At 36.6% G+C, this 15,357-nt stretch overlaps 1 protein-coding gene and 1 long non-coding RNA gene across 5 annotated transcripts in view; one reads left to right on the forward strand and one right to left on the reverse strand.

Moving 5' to 3' along the window:
• Positions 1 to 15,357, forward strand: part of BUB1B (BUB1 mitotic checkpoint serine/threonine kinase B) — a 58,570-nt gene that overhangs the window by 19,395 nt on the left and 23,818 nt on the right. For all 3 annotated transcript variants that reach the window (XM_069105732.1, XM_069105734.1, XM_069105733.1), the window contains 6 exons: positions 6,470 to 6,699; positions 9,141 to 9,253; positions 10,762 to 10,850; positions 11,222 to 11,268; positions 12,246 to 12,306; positions 12,403 to 12,508. In XM_069105732.1, coding sequence (XP_068961833.1) covers positions 6,470 to 6,699; positions 9,141 to 9,253; positions 10,762 to 10,850; positions 11,222 to 11,268; positions 12,246 to 12,306; positions 12,403 to 12,508 — 646 coding nt within the window. The remainder of the gene's footprint in view (positions 1 to 6,469; positions 6,700 to 9,140; positions 9,254 to 10,761; positions 10,851 to 11,221; positions 11,269 to 12,245; positions 12,307 to 12,402; positions 12,509 to 15,357) is intronic.
• Positions 6,525 to 15,357, reverse strand: part of LOC138175382 (uncharacterized) — a 63,084-nt gene continuing 54,251 nt past the window's right edge. For both annotated transcript variants that reach the window (XR_011171979.1, XR_011171978.1), the window contains one exon: positions 6,525 to 6,670. This is a non-coding gene — a long non-coding RNA (uncharacterized lncRNA). The remainder of the gene's footprint in view (positions 6,671 to 15,357) is intronic.

Genomic DNA, 15,357 nt, shown 5'->3' on the forward strand with positions numbered 1-15,357 from the left:
GCCCCCCCCCCCCAAAAAAAAAAACCAAAATAAAATAGAGATTAATGTTTTCATATATTGGCCCCTTTTTGTGTTATACTGTGTATATGGAAATGTTTTTCATGTATTTGTAAGTTCAGAATAAAATTTAAATTAAAAAAAACTTAAAAGAGGATAAGAGTATCCAGAAAGAGATTTTCAATAATATCATGCTTTGGAAATGAGTGTACATGAGACTTTTCCTGATTCTTTAAATAATTAGTACCCTTCTACACAATTATTTTGCATATATTTTTAATTTACTTGGTTATAGGTGTTATTTTTCTCTCCACCTAAAATATAAAACTCTTCTAGGTGGGGACTGTTTAGTTTCTTTCTATCTCCAGTTCTTCACACAGTGCCTGGTACATAGTTAGATGCTTATTGATTGTCAGTGTTGCTACTATGCAACTGAAAGTTGCTACAAATGATATTTGTATGTATGGGACCTTTCCGTCTTTGACCTTTTGAGTTTATGCTTAGTAGAGATATCACTTGAGTCACAGGGTATATATGTGTTTGTGATGTTTTTGGTATAATATAAAATTATTTTCCCAAATAATTGAACTAATTCACAGCTTCACCAACAGTGTGTTGATGTGTATTTCTTCTTGTAGAGACTCTACTATTTAACCAATTTCATCTTCTGTCAGGGAAATTTATCAGGAAATTATGTGACAAAATAAAGGGGCAGTTGGGAGGCATGGAGAATTGTATTACGAGCAAATCTTTATTATGTACATGGGAGAGAGCAAAAAAAAAGATTTCTTCATTTAAAAGGGTGTGTATACATATATATGCAAATTATCTCCCTAATAATTAGGCAAATACGAATTAAAACAACTCTTGAGGCACCACTCCGGTCAGCTAAGATGACAGAAAAGGAAAATGACAAATACTGGAGGAGATGTAGGAAAATATGTACGCTTAATGCATTGTTGGTGAAGCTGTGAACTAGTCTAAACATTCTGTAAAATAACTTGGAACTATGTCCATAAAACTATTAAAGAAAATATGTATAGCAACTCTTTTTATGATGACAAAGAATTGAAAACTGAGGTGATACCCATCAATTGAGGAATGGCTAAATAAATGTAGCACCAATGCAATATTTACAGCACCCACGATCACGGTAAAGACTGTGAATATAAGTATCGCATGATGTTTTATCACAAAATATACCAGATTCTCCAGGTGGAGGATAGAACTGAAGCATTTATTTAGATACTAGGAAACTGAATCTCAAAACCAGTGTCAATTCCATCATAGTACCAAAGATATTAAGAAGTCATAATAATGCTGAGAGCCACAGCATCCTTCAGCCTTCCCACCAACCTGTACAAGATCAATATCTACTCATGAGCCTATCTGACTCCTTGCATGAGCATCCTCTCTTCCCTGCCATATCACTAGCTGTGACTACCAGCTTCCTGTGAGCTCCGGCTTCCCTTCAGCAAACTCCTGTCTTCACAGCAGGGAAGCTTCCTGTGAGCTCTGCTGCACCCTTCAGCAAATCCTCTCCATCACAGGCTCCATGTGATTACATTGAGCCTATTAGGGAGCAGAGTTTACTTTCACAGCAGGGGAGGTCTTCAAACTCCCCCCCTAGGTTTATTAAAGGGCAGAGAAGATCTTCAAATTCCCATTGCCATTATATTCGACCCCAAGATCTTTTATGTCCCTTACATAGCAAAAGTACATTAACAATAAATGAGAGTTTAAGGATAACTGGTGGAAAAACTGGTGTCAGTAGAACTTTGCAACGATATAACAGGGATAATAGAAAAATTTTGCACATAAAACAATAACTTGGGGTGGGGGCTTGGGCACAAGCACTGCATCCTTCCCCCCTTGAACAAATGGGGCTCAAAATCTTGGGGTAAGGGGTGAAGGTCTCTTCTCCAAAGCTATTTCAAGCTGAAATTGGACATAGAGCTGTCTCTGCCCCAAGAGGTCCCATTCAAGAGTTCAGTTCTTTAGCTGTCATCTGGAGCTTGGTCAATGCCAGGTCCAGAAGGTCCCATTCGAAAGGTCAATTCTTTAGTGGCATCTGGAGCTCAGTCGACTCCAGGTCTAGAGGTGGCACATCACAGTCATGGACAGGAGGTGATATCCAGCTTAAGCAATCAGGCATCTGCAGGTGGAGGGTACCAAACCTGCAGAAAACAAATCTCACAAACAAGTTTAACAGACAAAAAGCCAAAAAGAGACAAATATCGGGTCAGCTGTGCTTCTGAAGTGCATGGACTCACTATCATAACCTCATTCACAGGAGAATATATGACACTGTCCTCCTTGCTGTATTTCAGTGACTTGATATACTGCCACAAGTTCAGCACATCGACCACTTCTACGGCAGTTCTCAGTTCTCTATTCTATCTAACATCAAGCCCATGTTTTTGATACCTTTTGTATAGTTCATTAGCTGGAATACCATCAGTTTTTCTAAAACCAACCCCTGCTCTCAATAGAGCAATAAACAGTTCTTTTCTTGGCAATCTATTCTGAATTTGAATCCACTGGCTATTTACTCTTCTCTCAAGTAAATTTATCGTTTTCCCTTTCTCCTAAGTCACTTAGCTGTGAAATCTTATCCAGCACTTCTGAAAAAGTGTGCCCTATTTCACCAATTGAAAAGAGTCAGAAGTAGGTGCTTATAAGCAGGAAGAGCTGTCTTCACCATGATATTTCTATGAGGAACTGCTAAGGGGATTTCATGATATGTATCTACATCTCCAACCATGATAGTTTTCATTATTTCTTTCATCTTTATCATGCATTCTCTAAGTGAGTACCAGAATCTGTCTCCACTAGCCACATAGAATCAGCAGGGTACATTCTATTGCATCCAGCAGCAGCTAAAGCTAACAGATTGGTCATATTGTTACCTCCAGCCAAAGGAAAGTCTAAAAACTTGCTGGACAAAAGGATTCTGGCAAATACTTAGAAATTTCAAGCAGTCCACTGTATCTGTTACGCCCAGCAGTTCCTTCGTCAATGATTCTTACCATCCAAGACACTAAGGATTCTCCCATCCTTTGGGTGAATTTGCTCAAAATATCAGTAATCTCCTGTTGAGTGAAATCCTCAGGTATCTCCTTGAAAACTGCTTGCTGTTCCTGACTCGGGCCTTCTCAGTATGGGGCAAACTTCTGCTCCTGTAAAAGCTTCACCATGAAACAATGTATTACTTAACATTGTATCATTCTGTATAATACATGGACTTTCTTGGGAGTCATGATAGCACCTAGGTTCAGACTCCACCAAAGCTGTATGAACTTTCCTCCTGTTACTTTTTTTCTTCTTTTTCTGAGCCAAATTTACAACAGTCCTCTCTGCTTCCAGCTGAGACTCTCCAGTGCTCTCTTCTACTACCTGAGACTCAGCTTGTTCTTCTAAAGGAGAACTCGAGTTCTGGTACTTGGCCAACTCTTGTAACAGCTCGTCTCTTGTTTTTACACACAATAAGGTAGCCTGTTAGTAAAATCCAGCCTCTTCTACTCACTACCTACAGCTCTCTCCCAAGTTTCATTGGTATTTTTTGTAAACATGTTTCTAAATCTCTAGGTTCTCCCTGCTGAAGCCTCTGTTCAGTTTTCAAAGAGCTCTGTACTTTTAGACCACTCCCTTGCTAGGGAGGCATAAGGCAAATCCTCCCATCCTGGGATAGCCATTTCTTCTTCTAAATCCCTTCTGCCTCCAACTAGAGATCCCGATATTTTGCAATCCCATCCTCATTGCCAAATGTAGCACCAATGCAATATTTACAGCCCCCATGATCATGATAAAGACCGTGACTAAAAGTATTGCATAACATTCAATCACAAAATATACCAGATTCTCCAGGTAGAGGATAGAACTGAAGCATTTATTTAGATGAGTCCCAAAACCAGTAAGCTGATTCCATCATAGTACCAAAGATATTAAGAAGTCATAATAATGTTGAAAGCCACAGCATCCTTTAGCCTTCTCACCAACCAATACAAGATCAATATCTACTCATGAGCCTATCTGACTCCTTCCCTGAGCATCCTCTCTCCCCCACCATCTCACTAGCTCTGACCAGCTTCCTGTGACCTCTGCTTCCCTTCAGCAAACTTCCTACCACAGGCTCCATGTGACTATATTTAGCCTATTAGGGGGTAGAATTTATCTTTACAGCAGGGAAGCTTCCTGTAGACCCTGCTGCACCCTTCAGCAAATTCCCTCCATATCAGGCTCCATGTGATTATATTCAGCCTATTAGGGGGCAGAGTTTACTTTCAAAGCGGGGGAGGTCTTCAGATTCTCCCCTGGGTCTATTAAGGGGCAGGGAAGATCTTCAAATTCCCATTCTCATTACAATAAGTTGTGGTATATAAATGTTACAGATTATTATCACGCTATAAGAAATGATGAAAGGGATGATATTAGAAAGACTTGGGAAGACTTTGTAAATTATGCAAAGAGCAGAACCAGGAGAATAATTTATAACATAACAGCAGCATTGTAAAGAAAATCATCTGTGAAAGGCTTTGTAACCAATCAATACAGTGACTCACTACAGTTCCAAAGGATTCATTGTGCAAAATGCTGTCCACCTCTAGATAGAACTGATTGATGGAGTACAGATTGAAGCATCTCTCTCTCTCTCTCTCATTGCTAGTGCAGAAATTTGTTTTGCATAACTTCGTATTTGTAATGAGTTTGTATTTACTTTTCACTGCGAAGGAGAAAATCAGAAATAGAAAAAAATGAATTAAAAAAGGTATAGGCTATTTTTAGAAATATAAATTTAGAAATAGGCTATTTTAGAAATTTGCAATAGAGAACAGCTAAACATCTTTGCAATTCTGATTGGTGTGAGGTGAAACCTCAGTTTTAATTTCCCTTTTTCTTATTAGTGATTTGGAACATTTTTTCATATAGTTATTATAAATTTGCAGTTTCTCTTTTGGGAAACTTCCTGTTATTGCTTTTATCTCTTAATTTATTTTGAAATGATTCTTTTTCTTATATGTTTAAAAATTCTCTATATATTCTGGATATCTAACCACTATTAAAGATATTTGCTACAAAGAGTTTTTCCCCCAACTTCCCCAGAAAGGCTTTTTCCCATTTTAGATGCATTGATTTGGGAATGAAAAAAAACTTTGTGATTTTATGTATTTGAAATTGCCTATTTTATCTTTTAGGGTCATCACTATCCCTTGTTAATAATATTCTTCCCCTAGTCATGTCTTTTCAAGCTATGTTTTCCCATTCTCTAATTTTTTAAGGCTTATATTTAGGTCACTTCCATTTGGAGACTATTGTAAAATATAGTATATGTTATATGTTGGTCTAAACCTGATTTCTGCCAAATTGCTTCCCAGTTTTTCCAGTAGTTCTTGTCAGATAGGGAGGTCTTGCTGACGTAGTTTGTATTTAGGAATTTGTTGAGCCCTAGACATCTAAATATCATACAGATTGGAAACTGAGAACCAGAGAAGTTAATTAACTTACTTTAGGTCACATAAGTGGTGACAGATCTGGGGTTATAAATGATTTGTATTTCTTATTTTGTAAACTTTGTGTTTATGTCCTTTAATCATTGTTCCACTACTGAATGTGCATTTTTAGTCTTAGATAAATGAGTCGTTTACCCATATTCATTGTTATTTTTTTAATGTTTCTTTTTGTAAAAACTATAATGGATTTCCTTCATAGATTTGACTGCAGAATTATTAGATGCATATACTTGTAGGACTGATATATTATCATTTTGTAGGACCTTTCAACTTAATATAATATCCTTTTTCTCTTTATATTTTGGGGTTGGAATTTATATGTCCAGAGTCATCACTCAAGATCCTTCAGCAGTTCTCTATGAACTTGTCTAATATAAACGACTTGGTTTTCAGATTTCTCCAGCAAATCACTTCTCACTACTAGTCTCACATTGTTGTTAGTCTCAGATATATATATCCTCTGGTTTTATGATTTTTGTTTTTTGTAAATTCAGTTGTTTTTAAAGTTAACCTTTTGAATCTTTATGTGTCCTGTTTTTGTAAATCAATTATCTAATTTTTTGTGTAAAGCAGGGTTTTTATACATTGGGTTAGGTTAAAGTAAAAAAACATCTGGGCCTCTACACAGTATATCATTACCTACCTTAGAAAACTCCTTGAGGATAAAAGGGAATTCCTTGAGGGAAGGATATATTCTCCATCTTCCCTCCCCAGTGAATAACCTAATGCAGTTCTAAGTGATGGTTGTTACTAGACTTTAAAAATGTTTTTATTTCTTCACTGCAATCTTGATTATATGGTTAGGTATTTTTATTTTCTTGGCGACAATTATTGGCATACTGAATATATTATTTGTGGTAACATCTATAGTAATAATAACATAGTGTTCTATAATTAACCTGTGAACTATTTCACGATCTTTTTCAAGCTGTGGTCAATAGTAACTGTTTGCCTCTTTTTAGGACTCCTTGTAAAATTGAACCCAGCATAAATCATATCCTCAGTACTAGAAAACCTGGAAAGGAAGAAGAGGATCCCCTGCAACGTGTACAAAGTCATCAACAAGAGTCTCAGGAGAAGAAAGAGAAGATGATGTGTTGTAAGGAGAAGATTTATGCTGGAGTTGGGGAGTTCTCCTTTGAGGAAATCCGGGCTGAAGTTTTCTGGAAGAAATTGAAGGAAAAAAGGGAAGGTTTGTATCAGTCTCATCATTTCATGTTTGCTATGTATTACTAGAAATCTGAACAGTCCTCTCCAGTTACAACTTCTAATCAAATATCTTACTCTCTATTGCCTGAAGTTTTTCTACTTGTTATAACTACCTAAAATTCAATCATTTAAGAGATTAACTTGAGTTAACTAGTATCACCTTTTAAAAATGCAAATATGTCTAGGAAATTATGCTAGTATGAGTATAATCAGTTTGTTTTAACATATAGCAGAGAACTGACTCATTGAGGGAATCAGGGTACTGACTTGAGGAAGTAGGTAGGTGAGTTTTAACATGTAGAATGTTTGAGGGAAATAGAACCAGTCTATGTCTTTCCTCTATCCTTGCCCCGGTCTTTCCTCTATCCTTGCCCCGCTCTTACAATGGAGTCTTCGGTACAATATGAGGGTAAGTAAGGAGAATGCTTGGAGTTTGGGGAGAGATACAGAAATCGAGGTGGGTAGGTGTCAAAAAAGTTAACCCATTTCAAAATTTTCTTAACAGTGGTCCTATATCAGGAAAGCAAGAGGAAATCCTGTTTCCTTCTTCTGCCACAAGCACCCTCTTCCTAGGACTTAGAATAATAATTCTTTAGTTAAGCCACATTGTGGATCAAGGCAGCTTTTGTATGATGGCATAGGAACCTAACTACCACAGGCAATATTGTTGCTTTGGAAAAATGCATTTCAAGTTCCTACCAGATTATGTCTTCAAAGTCCATTTGTAGTTTGATTTTTAGAAGGTTCATCTTTTCTCCAGGGTCAAAGTTAGTCATTATATTTACCCAGCAATTGGTTTCTTTTCTTTCTTTTTTGGTCCATGTATAGTATTGTAGTCGTTTACATGTTAACTTTCCTGGTTCTACTTATCTCACCCTGCATCAGTTCATATGTCTTCCCACCCTTCTCTGAATTTGTCATTTTTTATGGCACCTGTTATACCCAAGTGCCACAGTTTGTTTACCCATCCCCTAGTTGATGGACTACCTATTTGTTTGTTAGTTTTTTACTTTTGCTCCTTAATTTTTTTATTATGAACTGATAGTCATCAATACACAAAGAAATAAAAGGATTGGATAAACTTGTATTAGTTTCTTTTTTAATATATATTAGTATAAAAATATTAATGTCAGCTCTTTTTTTGGTATTCAGAAATTGGAAACTAGTATGGTATCCTCCTATTAAATGGCTAGATGAACTGTATTATATAAATGTGATGTAACATTTTGGTGCCATAAGAAATGATGAAATGGACAATTTCACAGGAAAATGGGAAGCCATGTGTGAAGTAATATGACCAGAAATGGGAGAAAATTTATGTAGAATAACAAAATTGTAGAAAAAAACAACTTTGAAAAACTCTAGAACTCGAATGTAATGATACCACAAGTCCAAAGGAAGATGAAACATGCCATTCACCTCCTGACAGATGATGAACATAAAATGCAGAAAGATTTTCAGACATAACTAAAGTGGCAGTTTGTTTTACCAGTCTATGCAACTATAATGTTGAGGGATTTGTTTTTCAGATTTGTTGTTTTGGTTTGTTCAGTAGGACATGGGGAGAGAAAACTAATAAAAGGGGGTGGGGTGGGAAGAAATTATTTTGTTTAATTAATTGAAAAAAAATAGTTTCAAAGGATATATATTACATTTAACAGAATGCTGAAAAAAATGGCCTATTTGTATACTTTCCGACTTTGTTGAGTGTATGTTGTGTGATGATTCTTTGGGAGAGGTGAGAGTAAGGGAGGCAGGAAGAAATGTGTGAAGTTCAAAACATCCAATAGGCACTTAGTGATGCTGGATTAGCTATATGAAGAATATATGAAATAAGGCGAGGCTTTGAGGCTAGGGCCACAGGAAGGAGCAAGCCCCAAACCCTTACATAATAACACAGAAGGCAGCATTTCTTATTACATGTTGTTCATTCTCATGTACTTTTAGCCTTCTAGGCAAGCTTGACTTCTTGATGTCACACATGATATTCCCTCTCCTTCCTCCATTCAGAATGTACTTCCCTTTCACTTCCTACCTCTTAGATTCTCTAGTCTTCTTCAAGATTCAAGTACCACTTTTTATGTGAAGCCTTTCCTAGTACCTCCAGCTGCTAGTGTCTTTTTCCTCAAATTACCTTGCATTTATTTTGTATGTGTGGTATGTATGCACCATTTCCCCCCCAAAAGAAGATAATCTCCTTTAGGGTAAGGATTGTTTCATTTTTGTCTCTGTACCCCCACCCAACATTATAGTAGGCACCCAAGTGCCTACTATAGTGCCTGGAACATAGGAAGTCCTTAATGAATGCATGTTGATTGATTGATATAATATAGGAATCAAACTAGAATGGTGAGTTTAATAGACAGTTTAAGAATGAAAGAAAATGGGGGTTGTTATGGGGTATTATGTCTTCTTTGTCTCCAGCTGAGCTGCTGACTGGGGCACAGAAAAGAGCAGAAATGCGGAAGCAGATTGAGGAGATGGAGAAGATGCTAAAGGAAATCCAGACAACCCAGCAAGAAAGGCTGTGTGATCAGGTAGATTTCTTAGCTATTAGTAATAGCACATTGGTTGAGAAGTTGAGTCTGAAGGTGTGTTGGCATTTTGCTTTTTGGTATTATTATTTTTCATGTAATTAAAAATACATTATTGCAGAGGAAAAGGTAGGGGTCGTTGAGTAAATAGTATGAATTGAGATTCCAGGTGAACCCAAAGCCAGTATTTTCATGTTTGATTTTGGCATAGTCTCTCATTATATTTATTCACATTCTGGTAAAATGAAGTTTTCTGAAAAAGTTCAGTGTATCATTAGGTTAAATCTAGATTTGTAAGCATTTGTAGTTAGTTGTTTATGCTGGAAGTGCAAATTGTTAAAGAACTCTTTTTTTTTCTTTCATAATTCCCAATGAAGTGGGAGTTCTTAACTTAGGGATCCATGGAGAAATTTCAGAGTCTGTGAACTTGAATGGGGAAAATAACTATTACATAAAACATCCTAATTTTTATTACTGTCTAATTAAAATATATCATTTTCTTCAATTAGGAACGTAGGCAGCAAACCTTGTATTAGAACTTGTGACTCTCACCAATAGAAATCTTAGATATTTTCGTATCACACTATAGTTGATTTCAGCAAGCATTTATTAAACATATTTACTGTGGGTCTGCCCATATGTAAATATGTAAACACACAATAAAAAAGAAAGTGAGGAACAGTTCCTTACCTCAAGGAGCTCACATTTCTGGAAGACCAAATGCAAATAGCTATGTACATACAAAATATATACATGGCAAATTAGTGGTATTCTCAGAGGGCAGAGGGACCAGGAGAGGCTTCCTGAAGAAGATAGGATTTGAGCCAAAACTTGAAAGAAGTCAGGGAAGTCATGGGGCTGAGATAATGAGGAACCAATGGTTAAAAAAAAAGAACTTAATGGATAAATGGAATATTGTGTTTGAGGCACAGTAGGAGACACCAGGGTTTCTGGATTGTAGAGTGAGTACTCAGAGTACATTAGAAAAGATTGGAAAGGTAGGCGACCAAGTTGTGAAGGATGACCGTAGCTGGAAGTAGTGTTTCTGCTTGTCACTACTTTGAAATTGCTATAGTTATACCTGCTGCCGTCCCTTTTGCTACATGGCATGTGATCGCAGCCTTCCTGTCAATTTGTGTTTTAATACAATTGGTTTCTTTTGTTAGCCTATGAATTTTACTTTGTGCATTTTAAAACATTTTTCTGAGGAGTCCGTAGGTTTCACCCACCTAACAAAAGGGGTCCATGACATGAAAAAAGGTGAAGAGCCCCTGTCATATAGCATGTACATGGCCATGAGAAGGTGCATGTGCCATCCACAAAGGAAAAGAGGTGGCAAGATGATGGTAACGTGAAAGTGGGTTACATTTCAGCAAGGTAACAGCAGAGAATTCAGAATTTCTATTTCTTGTCAAGACTGCTTTTTTAATAAAACATGAATTTCTGAAAGTACATAGCGTATTTTCCTAGAGTGTGGTGACTCATTGATTTTGTTTGTTTAATGTTGACAGCCTGGAGAAAGTATGCCAACAAGAGAGAGAGCTGATGGAGGATGTGCTTCCAGGCTTCAGGACATACCAGGAGAGGAGGTTCTTTTCAGGTCTGTGTTCACTGAGCTCTTATTTCAGGTAGGACCAATGCTTCATTAATGGAAAGGGGGACACAGAAGAGCATTTTGAAATATAAGTAACTTTCTGTTCATGACTTAAGATCTACATTTTTTTTTTCCTAATACAGGTTAGTGTTTTTTATGTATTTCCAGTATCTTAAATTATAGAGTATATTTGAGGGGAAGGTAGGGTACAGTCCTAGCTTCTTGAAGGGCTTGGGGGTCAGATTTAGAATGATTTCATTGCCTTGGAAATCAGATAAACTAAGGAGGAATTCCTATAACTGACTTTGAGCTTAATAAAAGCACAGTTGTATTTTAAAGTATAAGTATGGTTTTTTAAAATGTAAACTTCTTAACAGGGAAACTCCACTTGTAGAAAACACTTGGAAGGAACTATCTTCTAAAGGTAAACACTTTTCAGAAATTAGTAAAAGGAAATTTTGTGGGTAAGGAGGAAAATGCATGCATAGAATTGAATAATTAATGTAAAGGTTCCTGATTATGATAAAAGGAATGGAAAAGGAGGATTGGAATGGAATGGAAAATTGGCTTGATTCCACTTCAAGCTTCTAAAATTTTGTTGTTTAAAGTGAGTGTATTAATGGTTTAATCTTTATATAAGTTTTATATGAAGTCAATCGTATGAATTACTTTTCTTCCTACATTTGTTGCCCTCATTACAAAATGAAAACCTTTCTGGTCTTGAGGAAGAAAGTAGTTGAGAATATGGTAAGGAAATTAGAATAATAGGTAGGAGGAAAAAAACCAATTAGTATTTTCCAAGGACACTGCTTCTCTAGTCATCTCTCATGCTTGCCCTATGTGCTCTAACCAAGGCTTTACTGCAGGAATTCCTATGCTTCTAACCTGACTGTCAACATTTGTACCTGATTGAGGGGGAGGGGAGGGAAGAGGAGTGTCATCATAGCAGCTTTGGGATATAGTACCAGGTGGAGCAGAGCAGAGTGATGCACTGCCTTCTTACAGGATCTGGAGCCACAGTTTTGGCATATTATAGAAGTACCCAGACAAACTTTCATTAATGTGTATCTTAAATATCTTTTGTATAAAATACAGTAAACCTGAGCCAGTGGCCAAAAGCATCTGCCAAGACAACTGCTAGATAACTGAGCTAGAGCCTTCAGTGGTGTTCAGCAGTCCAGATCAGGGTGGTGGGTGGACAGAGGAGAAGCAAGGATATGATTTGATTTGGTGCTTTTGCTTATTATAACTGATATAAAAACTAGATTTTCTTTCCAGATTGTGTTAAAGGAGTACTAAAGAAATTCTTTATGAACCAAATTCTTGTGGGAAACTGACCTAAGAGAAGAATTATATTTATGATAAAAATTAGTTTGTGACTCAGTCTATCTTATTCTATAGGTCCTGTCATACCATTCTCCATTTTTGATGAATCTGTTCCTTCAGAAAACCAGAACATCAGGTTTGATTTGCTTCAGAAATAATCATAGTTATGTTAGGGAGTAACTGTGCCAGCTCTGAAAGAAATGTACTGAACAGAGGGTGTGTTTCTCTTAAGTCTTCCTGCAGAACCTCTACAGGCGTCAGGCCAACGAAGAGCCCTTGCTGTTCTAAAATCTTCAGAAGACATGACTCCAAAGGAAGATCTTCCTCTAGACGTTTGTGTAAGTAGCAATATCCTTAAGTAAACTTGACCAAAAATCTCTAGCATTAAGTCTGTCTAAATTTGAAGATGTATGAGATAGGATTCACATCACATTATGACCCCCAGGTCAATGGAGCATGAATTATAAATATATGTATATATATATATTGTAGAGAATGGGTGACCTAATAGATACCTTAAAATATTTGAACTTCTGTCATCTGGAAAAAATTATTAGATTATTATATCCTCCTGAGGGCAGAAGTGGAGCAATACGCAGCTAGGTAGGGATCAAATGGAGAGGAATCACAGATCAACAGGATTTGAGATCCAGAAGGCAGTTCAGCATCTACCTAGTCCAACACAGAAAGAATCTTCCCTTTTCATGAAGACTTGCACTATGGCTGCTCTCATTAGGAAACTTTTCATGACATCAAACTTAAATTCCCTTCTTGCCATTTCCATTCATTGCGTCTGATTTGGTTCTCTTGAGCTCAAACAGAATAAGTCTCATCCCTTCTTCACATGACAGCCTTTCAAGTACTTGAACACAGCCATCCCATCTCCCCTGAATCTTTTTCTCCAAGCTAACTGCCCCTATTTCCTTATATGGCATGGACTCAAGGCCCATTTGCCAACTTTGTTAACCAACTTTGCCAAATTTCTCAACAGATTCTCTAGCTTATCAATGGCCTTTTAAACTATGTCACCCAGAACTGAACACAATACTCCAAGGTCTGTCAAGGAGAGAGTACAATGGGCCTATTACCTTCCTATTCCTAGAAACTGCTTCTAATAATGCGGCTCAATATTGCATTTTTTTTTTTTGCTGCCACATGACACTGCTTTTTCATATTGAGATTGTAGTTCACTAAAATCTCAGATTTTTATCAGAACAGTTGCTATTTAACCATATGTATTTCTATTCTGTATTTGTGAAGTGGATTTTTTTGTTAGCCAAGCTTTTTTTTTTTTTAACCTTTATCCCTTTTGAATTTCATCTTACTAGATTCAATCTAGGGCTCTAGTCTGTCAAGATCTCCACTGTAGTTGGGATTTTCAACCTTAGTTTTTTGTTTTGATGATTTTAAGCTATTTGTGGCTGATTACCTCAACCCTAAATACCTAGTTAAAAAGTTATAGTCAATTATCTCCTCTTAATAGCTCAATAACCCCATTCAGTTTCCTTTCCTTAGACTCTGCAACTCCATAGCCACACTCCTTTTGCCCTTCTTTCTTTCACCAACTTCCTGTTTCCTCAGTTTGCCCCACTGCAACAATCCATCCTCTCAATTCCCTTAGTCCTCCAGTTGTTCCACGTACCTTTTCTTACTTAATTTGCCTCATTTTGCTAAATACCTTTTCCTTCTTCATCTTCCTCTTCAGGTCCTCTTAAATTCTGCTTAATCTTTTAATAACCTCTTTTAACCCCAAAATAGAATCTGGACCAGTATCTAAGCCTGGAGATTGTTCTCCCAAAATTCTCTGATTTATCCTCTTGACCTACCTGGCTAGACCAATCCTTTTTTTAAGTCACCCACCTGATTTCTTTCTTTTTATTCAGTTCAAGGAGCTTCTCCTGCTCCGTTTCCCATTACAGGCCAAAATTGAGTTTGAGTTATGAGGAGGGACTATAAAGAACTTTCTAATAAAGAGCCATCCAACAGTAAGGCTTCACTGTATTAATTAGTCTGCTCTTAGGTGTGTATATTCAAGCAAAAGGTTAAGTGACTACCTGTGGGGGGGTCCTCTAGAAAAACTTCTTGCAAATGAGTAGAAATTAAAGGTAGATGATTTCTAAAGTATCTTCAAACTTAACACTTTATTTTCCTTCCCATTCTTATGAACTTGGCTCTTATCAAAGTCTGTTTCTGTCTGACAGGCCCCTAAAAGTATCTTCAGTGAAGGCTTACACATGTATATTAACAACTGCCTCAAATTGATAAAGAAGAAAGTAATTGGATTAAAAATGAATCTAGCTAGAAAAGAGATTAGCTATTTTCTTCTAGATAGCTTTACTAGAAACAGATATGGTACATTCAAAAAGACTTTTATCCCAAGTTAATTGGGGTAGATAAAGCATTGAGAGGATTCTTTTTCATCTTTTTTCATAACTTCTCCCTGTTTTGATTTTGATTTTAATAGCTTCACATTTTTCCCACAGATCACATTTAAGTTTATAAAATAGTTGCATAAAATGTACACACATGTACAAAGACTGTAGATCTTTTCTTTGGTACTTTTAAAACTCTAGCTTTAGTAAATTAGTGTCACTACTATAAGACTTTTCTGCCTCCCCTCCCCCACTCCCTTTCCATTTGATTTTATTGAACCAAACTTACAATACCAGAAGTGCATTGCAGAAGAAGAGGAAGACTTATAGAACAATGGAGAATGATTAGGTTTACCAGAAACCTTTTCTGGGTTAGTTAATTATAATACTTCAAGATTCTGTGATTTCATTAGTATAGGTAGAAAGATACCTCCTCCACTGATAAGGGATCATCACCTATCCATACATTGGTAAATGGTTTTTGTGAATTGTTATGACTAAAATATTTGGTCATTTAGTGATATCTGACTGAATTTATCTGAGCCTAAGATACATTTGCATTTCAGTGCTAGATTTATATTTGAAGCCTTTTTAGTTAGGTCTAGGGAGTAGGACCTGAAGAGGAAGATGAAGAAGGAAAAGGTATTTAGCAAAATGAGGCAAATTAAGTAAGTTATTTAAGTCAAAGCTTGTGTTCTACTAGGTCAGCCTTTAAAAACCCCAGGGTATTTTTGTATAATGGTGAGATACCAGATGGGCATATCAGGTACAAAATAATAACTCACATTTATATAATGCTTTGTTTTACGATGGCC

This window comes from Petaurus breviceps, unplaced genomic scaffold (assembly GCF_028583685.1).
Source record: "Petaurus breviceps papuanus isolate PSGF00001 unplaced genomic scaffold, PetGlider_PUasm1.0 77, whole genome shotgun sequence".
NCBI classification, from domain to species: domain Eukaryota; kingdom Metazoa; phylum Chordata; class Mammalia; order Diprotodontia; family Petauridae; genus Petaurus; species Petaurus breviceps.